Source organism: Monodon monoceros, unplaced genomic scaffold (genome assembly GCF_005190385.1).
Source record: "Monodon monoceros isolate NGI ecotype Baffin Bay Population unplaced genomic scaffold, NGI_Narwhal_1 Super_Scaffold_11, whole genome shotgun sequence".
Classification (NCBI taxonomy): Eukaryota; Metazoa; Chordata; class Mammalia; order Artiodactyla; family Monodontidae; genus Monodon; species Monodon monoceros.
In genome coordinates, this window is record NW_021703767.1 from 55,824,313 (window position 1) to 55,836,656 (window position 12,344).

General features: G+C 38.2%; 1 protein-coding gene across 1 annotated transcript in view; it reads right to left on the reverse strand.

Annotated features, from left to right (window-relative positions):
- Positions 1-12,344, reverse strand: part of MORC1 (MORC family CW-type zinc finger 1) — a 179,188-nt gene that overhangs the window by 95,434 nt on the left and 71,410 nt on the right. The window contains exons 12-14 of the mRNA XM_029214773.1: positions 11,158-11,222; positions 8,791-8,934; positions 6,423-6,577 (exon numbers count right to left, since the gene is read on the reverse strand). Coding sequence (XP_029070606.1) covers positions 6,423-6,577; positions 8,791-8,934; positions 11,158-11,222 — 364 coding nt within the window. The remainder of the gene's footprint in view (positions 1-6,422; positions 6,578-8,790; positions 8,935-11,157; positions 11,223-12,344) is intronic.

Here is a 12,344-nt window from a genome sequence, read left to right on the forward strand (position 1 = left end):
TAATGTACACATATACAGACTAATGAAGAGAGTTTTGAGGTCTTGCTTCTGGTATGGCAGAGAAAAATCGAAGTGTAAGAATCCAACTGTATTTAATTCCAGACAAAAGAAGAAGGGCTGGCTTTTTCATATTTTATTTGCAATACAGGTGAGATCCTCTGAGATATTTTAGCAAGAAACTTCATTGTAGATGTAAAAAATGTCATTATCATGATAATAATACAAGTGCAGTCAGAAAGAAAAGGAAGCATAAGTGCTGTCAATGGTGATAATTTCAATTACCAGGTGAAAGCAGTGTAAATGGATAAAATCTAAGAATGTGATCATTTTTAAAAAACAGAAATCTATACACTGAACTCCTGAACCATCCTGCTGTTTGCTGGGAGCTGGCACAAAGTAACAATTTTAAACAGAATACATATTTATGCCATATAAATCAGTTAGGCAAATGTCTATAATGTTTTTTAATATTTTAATTGTATCTCTAATTCCTCTCAAATCAAGCTTTCAGCCAACGTAATTTGTTTAGTCATATAGAGTTCTATTGTTTCTGCTCTCAAATAGTAAATTACCAGCTAACATGGGTAACCAAATAGCAGATGAAAAAAGCTTTTCTTTACAGAAGTATTAGAGTTAATAATCAAAGAAAATATGAAAGAATTAGAATATAAGATTTTGGAAGTCTTAAGGGATCTGAGCTTTGATCATTAACTGTTAATATCATTAAAAGAGAGACAATCGAATGACTTATGGCTCCTGATAGAACACACTACCACCTCTGAAGCATCTTGATGAAACAACAACAAAAAAACACATCTGAATTTGGTCAAGCTGCTAGATTCTACCAATTTACAGAGAAATAAACAGAATGGAAGAATCTGTTAAACTACACCCAGTAATTCAGTCAGCAAAATTTAAACCATGAAAACTATAAGACAACCAACTCAGTTTTTCCTACAAATAAATTCCCCCTGCCAAAAAAAAAAAAAGAGAGAGTGAGCAGTAAAGAGAAATATGAGGATGGGGTAGAGGGGCTATGAATTATAATAGAAAATAATACGAAATATAAAAGATAGGCAGGATATTTTTATGATATTAAGTATTGGGCTTCTCTGGTGGTACAGTGGTTAAGAATCCGCCTGCCAATGCAGGGGACAAGGGTTCAAGCCCTGGTCCGGGAAGATCCCGCATGCCGCGGAGCAACTAAGCCCGTGCACCACAACTACTGAGCCTGCACTCTAGAGCCCGCAAGCCACAACTACTGAGCCCATGAGCCACAACTACTGAGCCCATGCGCCACAAGTAGAGCTTGTGGTGCCGCACACCTAGAGCCTGTACTCCGCAACAAGAAAAGCCACTGCAATGAGAAGCCCACACACTGCCACGAAGAGTAGCCCCCGCTCGTTGCAAGTAGAGAAAGCCCGTGCACAGCAACAAAGACCCAACGCGGCCAAAAATAAATAAATAAATTTATTTAAAAAGTTCTTCCATGTTAAAAAAAAAAATACACACACACACACACACACACACACACACACACACACACACGGATATAATTATAAAGTGTCTGGAATGTCCTTCATAACCCAGTTGTGGGGGAGTAGGTGGGAGCATGGGTAAAACCAGTTTGCCCAGAAGTTGATAACTGTTGAGGTTGGATGAAGGGTTTACGGATTTCATTTTCCTTAAATCTGTCTAATTTTGCAATTTCCCATATATATTACTTTACTAAGGCTGCCATAACAAAACACCACGGACTGGGTGGCTTAAACAACAGAGATTTATTTCCTCACAGCTCTAGAGGCTGAAAGCCCAAGATCAACATGTTGGCAGGTTGGTTTCCTGTGAGGCCTCTCTCCACCTTCTCACTGTGTCCTCACATATTCTTTTCTCTGTGCACACCCATCCCTGGTGTCTCTTCATGTGTCCACATTTCCTCTTTGTATAAGGACACCAGTGACATTGGATAGGGCCCAGCCTAACTGCCTCATTTAAAATTAATCACCTCTTTAAAGGTCCTATCTCCAAACACAATCACATTCTGGGGGTTTCTGGGAGTTAGGACTAAAACATATGAATTCAGGTGAGGCACAATTCAGCCCATACCACCATAATAAAAATGTTTTTAAATAAAAGATAAAATACAATATTTTAAAAAGACAATAAATACATAAAATCCGTAACTTCAAAAACTGAATTTAAGAAAATGACTTGCTTCTCAACCTACACCTTCAAATAAACTTGTCTCAAGCCTCATCTTTCAATACTTACACAGGCCTCCTCACTCAACGTGTGTATCCCTAGCAGAATGTTGTGTTTCACTTTTCTTGAAGTGCCTTCCTGAGATCTCAGAGACTTAAGTATATAATAAGAGAAACAAAATTTTGTTGTGAGCAGCTAGCTACATCTAGCTACTGGACTGTTACGAGCTGAACATCTGTGTCCCTCCTAAATTCCTATGTTGATGCCTAACTCCCAAGGTGATGGTATTTGGAAGTGGGGCCTTTGGGAAGTAACGAGGTCACTAGGGGGAGCCATCATGAATGGGATTGGTGCCCTTATAAGAATAGGGCAGAGAGCTCACTCACTCTTTTTCCACCATGGGAGGATACAACAAGATGTCAGCAGCCTGCAAACTGGAAGAAGGGCTCTCACCAGAACCCAACCGTGCTGGCACCCTGATCTTGGACTTCCAGCCTCCAAAGCTATGAGAAATAAATTTACGTTGCTCATAAACTGGTCAGTCTATGGTATCTTGCTATAGCAGCCCAAGCTAAGGCATAGAGAGTTATCTATTTTTAAAAGAATTATTCATCTAACAAATATTATCCCTTACTTTCAAAATTACACAAACTGAAAAATTAATATGGTTAATTGTCCTCACCCAGTGTCCCATTTCTACCTCATTGGAGGTCATCGGTGGAGGGCCAAGTGCTTGATTTCTGTATCCAGTGCAACAGGATTTAAATAAAATCAGAGAGAAAATATTGGCCAAACCTAACATATCAGGAAGAATAGCACATTAGGTAAAAGTCACCATTAGATTCCAAAAATGGTCCTGACAACATGAAAAAAATGAGCCTAATAAGGTAATAACATTTAATAGGAATAAATGTAGGATTCTACACTAGGGTCCAAAAACACTTACTGGAAAAATATAAAAGAAGTATGGCTTAACAAGAACACACATTAAACATTTTATTAAGAACTTTAATTGGTAATAAAGACACTGAGGGTCAATAATATGCTTACTCAGAATATATTAGGCTATAGCAACAGAATTACAACTTAAAGAGATGATGATCCCATTTTATTCAAGGTTTCATCTGAACCTTTTGTTTCCAAGTAACAGACTTCACAAAAAATAATGTGAAAATGGTGAATATATTTAATGCCTTGTCAAATAAAGAATAACAACAGAACTTGGAAATGTTAGGATAATATAAGACTGAAGAGAGACAGAAAACTTCAAATAGAGGGCTGTCATTTGAAAAGGCTTTAGACCTATCCTTCCTGGCCCCAAAGGGGAGAATGATGTTACCCTTGCTAACTCCTCCTTGAGGCCTTCTCTGGCCTCTAAACTGTGAGCTCCTGATCACTGGCTCCCACTTCTTCTTTGTTGGGCACCAATCCCATTTCTAATTGTGAAATTGCGTTAGCCCTGCTAGACTGTAAATTCCCAGAAAGGGTGGACCACATCTGATGTGTTGGTCCTATAACACTCCATGCCTGGCACAGACGAATGAGTAAAAGAACATATGAGAAACAGATTTGACATTAACATGAAAATGTATTTTCTAACACAATTGTGCAAAGATTCATGGGCTGCCTCAAGAAGTAGCGATTTTTCTTTCATGGAAAACCCTTGTTCAGGCTTAAAGTGGCTTCCACTTGCCTAGGGCAGGGGTGCGTGAGGTAGAGGGGAATTAAAGCATGGGGTGGGAGGTAGTGACTCAATTAAATGATTTTTAACCTTCTTACCAACCTGAGGCCCTATGATTTGAGTGCTGCTAGGAAAGACTGTGCTTATTACATCATAGATTTCATTTTAGCATGTTAGCTATATTCTGATCCATTTCGGAAAATTTTAGTAATACGCTTCTATGTAATTGCTGCTGCTCAAACTCAAATTTCATTTGATATTTCCCTCTATCTTCTTCTTCTCCTTCTCTCCCTATTCCAAAAAGCTGCTGATTAATATTTCCATTTTACTGTAAGGATGCATAAAGTTTCAGAAAACATAGTAGCAGACAGTGAGGTGAGGACAGACTCAGAGACAAGAAAAACGCTTCTGAGATTCTTAGCATGAACTGTGCCAAAAGTAAATGCAGATTTGACAAATGACACAAAAGTCCTTACCTCTCCATTCCCCTTTCTGCTGATTCGATTTTTACAAGGGCCCAATTTTCCACAGAAACTGATCAGACTTGCAGCAAATACAAAGACTGCATCTTTTATTTATAAGGCAAAAAATCTACCCAAATACTTTTCATTAAAATGCGTGTCCTGGAATACTAGCTTTCAGAGTATTAGTCAAGCATTACATAACTTTGCTTACTCCTGTGGGAATTAATAAGCAAAGACCTTGAAGGTCGATCTCCTCAGCACAGTTCCTGAGTCTACCAGTTCTGACCTTGATCACTTGATTCAGTTTGATAATGATGTCTGGGGATGAAATTGTGAGATACGTGAGCAAATGCACATGCTCACTGTCCTTTCTCCACTCTCTGCTTTCCTTCTAGAGGAACATCTTTTGTGAGAGTATCCTCTAGCCCTAAATCAATTTATAGACAATTATGGAATTAGGAAATCAACATGTTATTAATCACCAATAATTACAATACAAATATAACTTACTAATCTTGAATCTTATTACATCTACTGAGAACGTTCTGAAAAAGTTAGGTAGATAAGATAGGAATAGGAAGTTACATACAGCGGGGAAGGCTGGCAAGTCACACCCTGGAGTTGAGAGTACGAAGTTGGGAGGCTACCCACACTCCACACAAAGGAGCTTCCAGAGAAAATATGAGGATGGGGGAAGTGACATAATTTTCAAATGCTCAGCGTTTTCTTTTTGAACCATGTCATGCTAGCATTTAAAGACCAGCAAGTAGATCATTGATTTATACCACCTCACCCTGTATATTCCTATGTGTTCTACAGCTTTAAGCACAGCCAGCCAAATAATGTAGTCATTCCTACATTTAGTATAACTTCAAACATGTCTCTGAGAAAAAAAAAAAACACGTGAAGAAGTATGCCTATGATAAGCAAAAGATGTACTCTTCAGAGAAGTGCTTCTTAAACTTCAGTGTGCATACACATCCCCTGGAGATTTTGCTAACATGCAGATTTTAGTCCAGTAGTTCTGGGGTGGGACCTGAGATTCTGCATTTATAACAAGCTCTCAGGTAATGCTGATGCTGCCGGTCCACAGACCACACTCTGAGGAGGCTTTAGACTGTGACAGGAAAATCCAGTCTGGGCAGGAAATCTGTGCCCTCAACGTCATTCCCCCTTTACATTTTTTCCCCTGAGTTCCTGCATTCTTTCCTGTTTCACTGGTATGAGAAAATTTCAGAACCAAGCAGAGTGGGTACAAAAGAAAAGAAAATATTCTAAGATTACAATTTCAAATGGGACAATAATAAGATTTTAAGTTGTCTCAAGGTTAGAGACACAATTTTTGATATGCATGAATTATACATACTTCATGCAATTCACTGAACAAATACACAGTAGCCTATTTCTTTCCATAAATGAAGCCCTATGTCTGCATAATTTAAAGGAAGTTTATTTAATTAATGCACAGCACACCGCTGTTCAGGTATCTCTGGAGAGTGAGGTGATCTGAAAAAGTCAAATTTTCCAGATAACTAAAGTTTATCTTTTTACGTTTCCAAGCATATGTACTTTAGTGATTTTTTTCATCTAAATCTTTCTGGAGTTAACATATTGAAGACTTATTAGATATACAAAACATGGTTTAATATATCTACAATTATCCAGGGTCAACAGTGATTATTCTACAGCATGATATAACAATACTGCAGGTGTTACTCACGTCCATGTGGGACTCTGTGCAACTCCTACACAGTAGAGTCCTAGAGTGTCCTTTGGGGGTTTCTCAGCCTGTTTCCAGCAAACTTCTGCCCCCTCTCTACATGATCAGCTACCACTTCATAGTGCTCTCTGATTGCCCTCCTCTTAGAATTATTAATCTGCTGCTTTATTTCTCATGTAATATTCTGGGGTAGATTTTAAGACTAATTTCCCTTATGTTTGTTTTTTTAATGCAGGCACTCTCTTTCAGGGTTTGGGGATACTGGTACCCGAATCAGTACACTCATTCCAGCTTAAAGACATCACCAAGTTAATCTCCCATTAAGTATCTCTTACTATGACTACTGAATACTCACTGATTCCAGTGTCCTTACAGTACTGGACCAAGTATCGTCCCATAACTTTTAGAAGATGATTATACTCTTGGACATTGAGAAATCCCTGCTTATTATGGGATGGTTCCATGATCTCCAAGGGTATATCAACAATTCCAACCACACCTGCATCAAGTCTGGAAGAATAAATACATATAGAAATTATACGAAATTGAGCTAAGGAAACAGAAAAAGCTAATATACTCTCATCTTTCAAATTCAATTTTTTAAAAAACAAGTTCAGTCATTTGGTCCAAACCATGTCAAAGTTAACAAGTTATCTTATAATTGTACTTTTTAATGTAAGTCTACGGTTATCCTAGTTGTGCTTGGTCCCATAATACAAAATCTCTTAATACATCATTACTGAATTAATATGGCTCCTTTTCCAAACCTATAACCTGACATGGGGAGTCAAGGTGGGTGGGAAGAGGAGGCCGTTTAGCAATAAACATCCCTAACAATCCCTTACAGCAATAAACTGACATGGTCCTCTTAACAATATGAGCCAGTCACTTTTTTCATCCTCATTTCACCTGTCGGGTTGGATTTCTCCTCATCATTGCAGAGGTACACAGGTGCTCAGTGGGAATATATGGGCTGTATTATCTGAGAAGTAACAGCCTGATGGATAAACTCAATTTTTTTTTTCACATTTTTAGCAGCTCATGATGTATGTAGCTGGGATATTCTGCTTCGTGCTATAACCTGTTTAGGGAAAGGGCATCCAGAAGTCTAGCTCTTCAGGGGCTCCCCAGTGCCTGCAGCCTGGCACACAAGTCACACCTTCCCAATTTGGGGCCGCTGCCCATCATGTTTTTCATTACTTTCCCCTTCCACCCTGCCCTCCCTTCAGCCAGTCATTCTGTAAGTCTGAATTTGGGCATCACTTCTTCCAGGAAACCTAACTTAAATTCCCCCAGTTTCATTTACTGCCCCTCCTAAGAGGCTTTTTGCACCTGATACTTGCCTCTAACATATATTTGTTCATTCATCAATTCATTCACGCTCAGCACCTGGCCCTATTCGAGGAACTAGGAATACGTTATGAATAAGAAAGACAAGGTCCCTGTTTATGAAGTTTCTCTTCTATTAAAGGACGACGACCATTAAGGGTGATAAGAGCATTTCAGATGGCAATAAGTTGGTATAAGGAAAATACAGCAGGTGCTGTAATCTGTGAAGAGAGAAAAGGTAGAGAGGGGTGATGGCAGGGGCTGATTTTAATTAGACAGTCTAAGAAGACCCTCCTGTGGAGCAGACTTCAGAGCTGGTGCCTGAGTGACACGCTAGGACCAGCAGTAAGAAGATCTGAGGATAGAAGGTTCAAGGCAGAGGGAATAGCAAATGTCAAGGCCCTAAGGCAGGAACAAGCTTAGGATGTCAAAGGAACAGGGAGCCTGCTGGTGTGAGGGGAATGCAGGCAGAGGCTGGGGATGGGTGGGGTGTGTCCCTGAGCCAGGCAGCAGCCAGATCACTGGCAGACTATGAAAACCAGTTCTATTCTACATGCACTGAGATTTTAAGCAAGAGAATAAACTAATTTATGTTTTAAAAGATCATTCTTGCTGTTCCCACACAATAATAAATACGTATTTATACATTTGTCCATCTCACTGGACTACAAGTTCCTTAGCAAAAGGTAGTAGGTTTTCAACATTTTGTCTGCAGAGCTTAGTACAGTGCCTGGCACAAGATACTGCAATACAAGTGCTTGTTGAATGAACAAATGAGTGAATCACTAATTCCTTGAGAGTGAGGGAACAAGATGAAAAAGTGTCCCCCTGGGCCATCCTACTGCTCGCGGTTATCCTGTCTGACTCTGTGCTTTTCTATGGTCTCTCTTCGGGACTCTACATAATTCATGAGAGCAGCTTGTGGAGTTTCAGACCCACCACTGGGAAAGCACCAGAATGTATTACTCTGGGATCGAAGCAGGCTGAAGAGTGTTAAGAATATACGCTCATGCAGGTAACTGGCAGGAACTCATACATGCAGGGGCTGCACAAAACGTTAACAGGGCTTTGGTATAAGACTATGGATTTTTCTTTTCTAAAATTTCTTTACTCTGCTTATATTATTTTTTAATTGGTGAAATATCAGAAACTTAACCCTAGTAGATGGCACAAGAAATGGTAAAGTTTCCAAAAGCATGCTTTTTCCTTAGAGCAGGCACACAGCTCCACTGACATTATAAATTAGGCAGATGAATGCCTGCACACTGATGGGAAGGGTGGATGGGGGATATGACACCTGCTCCCATTATGATTAATCACTTAACTCCACAGACAAAATCTTACTGCAACTTCCCTCATCCTGCCTGTGCCTCTGAAAACAAAAACATACTTACAAGGACTTCAGTTTCAACTGTGGGCCCACTTTCTCATGCATTTTGATCAAGCGGTTATTACTGTAAATGAACATCCCGGCTTGGCTTCGGTTTTCTATGTTCACACCAAAGAACAGGGTGAGTGTCCTTGCTTTTTTTAATTCTCTAGCATTACATTTAGAAAGTGAAAAAAATATATTAATAAAAATATACAGTTTACAAACTGTTAATAAACAAACTCAGAAGATAAATATCAAAGGAACTATATACATAAAATATACAGATATTTTGCAAAACTTAGTAAGCACACTCAGTATCTCTGTATGGCCAAGTATTTTGCATAAACGTGATAGGCAATAACAATACCAGTCAAACACAAGCACTCTGATTCAAAAATGAGTTTGCCAATTTAAATTTACAAGAACTAGAAAGTTTACAGTTTACAAGAACTAGAAAGTACAAGTTGTAAAATGCTAACTGGTCTAATATGTACATCACAGCATTTTTTGAAAAATGATGATTTGACCATTTTAAAATTTAGGTATTTCTAACTTTCAGCATGTTCTCAAACCTCCAAATATTCTACACAGATTGGAATGTGCCAAAAGATATTCTTTAGTTTTCTCTCTTTTTCCAAATTCAAAGGTAAATCAAAGTTAATTAAGCAAGTTTACAAGGGCAACAGACATTAGCTCCTGTTTTTTCTGACTCTGTCTGCTATACTATGTTTTATGTGACTTTTGTATTAAAAGTGTAAAAATAGAAAATGAGACATAGCAGACAAGACGGAAACAGTCATAATAACAGGAGGCTGCTTGGAGCTATGAAAAACACCTGGATGTAAGAACCAGAAAGATGCATGTGACTTCAAATACAAGCTTGTCTTTGCAACAACCATGTGACTATGGATGAGTCGCTTCAACTTTCTGTCTCGTGTGAAAAATGGGAATAATACCTGCCTAGCCACCTGGGATTCCGTGAGGAGTAAAACGGATAATGTTCAGTACAAACTTGGAAGACATTAGGTGCCTGGCAAGTGTTATTCTCCTTTCCCAACCAAGAATGGTACCAAATATAATTCTTTCCCTCCACCCATCCTGTAGCTCCTCTCATTCCACAAAAACAGCTTTTCTTTTCAAATTCATGATCATGGGCTATTACAATTGACATACTTACTGGACTGATTAAATATATCTATCATTAAAGGACAGTGACAAAGTTGTATCAGTCCTTCTATATGGATATGATATACAGAGTACATCAGACTTTCTGAGGGAGTTACTGACATGAATTAATATATTATGTAGTTTTTAAATGCATATATATGTAGGGTTAAATATATATGAATCAAAGTTTTTCTCAAAAATGTCTACTCTATAATTAGGTTCCCATTGTTTAACTAAATAGAATACTGACTTTGTAAGGGACCCCAAAACAGAGTATTGGAGGGTATAACATAATCACTCTGCGACAGTAAATGGCATACCGATTGTCTTCAAATTTAAAAAAAGCATTGTGCTATAAAAATAAGTTCACACCAACTGGCATTATTGTAATAGGATGGTCACCTTTCATGCCTATCACTGTGATGACAAAAAAAGTCATCAACCAGCTTTTTCTTTCTGAAGGCTTTAAAGAGGCCTTTGCTTTTCACTGAAGATTTCTATGACATTTATTTTACATTTATTTTGATAAATGCATAATTAACATTTCAAATTTAAGTTTTGAAGAAAGTTATGGTTATATAGCACATCACGGTTCACACACACCAAAAAATGCTGAAAACTAATAACACTTCCCTAAAAATTTGTTTCTCAACGTTATCACAGCTTCCAAAGTCTGACTTTACTTGGACAACAGTGATTATTGTCAATTTAACTTGCTTAACACCTGAACTGAACATCAAGTCAACCCTACCAACGTAAACAATGGTTTTGTAATATAGGCTTGCTATTTTTATTTTAACCGTATATACGTGATACTTTTACTTGAAGCATACTCTATCTTAAATTGTAAGCAGTACTAGAAGAGGGAAGGAACTGGGACCAACCCTCCAGAGTTTAAATGGCAAAGGACACAGGGAAAGAGAAGTTGTCAGCTGGACCCCTGGGCAGTTCTCTTCTTCATCTAATCAAACACTGAACTAATTTTTCACTCTGTATTGAGAAGTTTAAACATATGTGTACATGAAAATATATACTTTATAAATACTTTCCATTGATTATGCTGGTTGAGGGATTTTGACCATATTATGCTTAATATCATAAGATGTCACAAGCTAAGGAAGAGAAACTGTCATAATAATCACCAAATCTGCCTACTCAGAAATCAGAATTAGTTTTAACATAGTACAGAGGATTCTAGCAAACAGAAAATCTCATGTCTTACCTCCGTTTCTCTTGAAGAATCTTCTGCTTTGCTTTTACATCTTCCAAAGCTTTCCGTAATACATCCTGGAGAAGTACATTTGGTTAAGAGAGCACATAATGCCATTAAATAAATGAGAGCTGAGTTGATATTTATTATCCTATTATCTAAAGGTTTCACAAGGGTAATAGTGATAGGTCATATTGCCTAATGCAATTCTACAATAGCAGATACTCAATAAATACTTGATAAATGATTAAGTTCCAATAGCTAAGAAGACAAACCAAATCCAAGCCCACAGTTCTCTCTTTGCACATATCCCAATGTCCTCTCTGGCTTTTAGAGAAAGAGTCACTGCTTCCTGTAATGTCACAGCGGCTTCCACACAAGCTATGTGAAAGCTTGGGAAAGTCATTCAATGCACCTAGACTCTGGCTTTTGTCTGTGAGAACAGAAAATGCTGAATCACGTGATCCATCACTAAGGCTTCCTTCGGGAAAAAAAAATTGTAATTAAAAAATTTTATCAGAGGCCAAAAGAAAATGTCTCCTCTATATCAAGTTCCATATACCCCTAACTAATCCTCCGCAAACTTTCCCTTTATAGGGTATCCCATCCTGGGCTTTCTCCCTTTCAGAGTGCCTCAATACTGGTACCCACCTGTCTTTCTTTTTTTCTCTTTTAATTGGATATACTGGCTGATTCACTACCCTATCTCTGGTATGCTCTCTATAACCAGGCAGAAAATAAAAATGCATTGTTATTATTTCACAAATAAGAATAGACTTTTAATGTGCTCCATCCACTTGATGTGAAAGATGGGCATCTCATTTGATGGATATACCTCTGACTGAACCTTATTTTCACGGCCTTTAAAGTAAAAGAAAATGGTAAATGCTTGTTAAGTATTTCACTTCAAATTCAACCACCCAACCGCCTAGAGGAATTTAAGAGGTCAAAAGCTGAGGTCTTCTGCTCAGCTCTCTTCTCTGAGTTAAAGAAACCAGTGTGAATCAGAGCAACAAAGCAAGCTGCTCAAAGACATCCCTGCCCTTCCTGTCAATGAACTTAGAGCACAGAGCAAAGGGGCAGCGAGAGGTAACTGGCTAAGGCAAGAAGAAAGCAAGGTCCTGACCCGTTAGAAAGGTCTGTTTCTCTTGTCTCCCAAATACATACAGCCAAGGAAACTGATTTTTTTAGAGACAAAA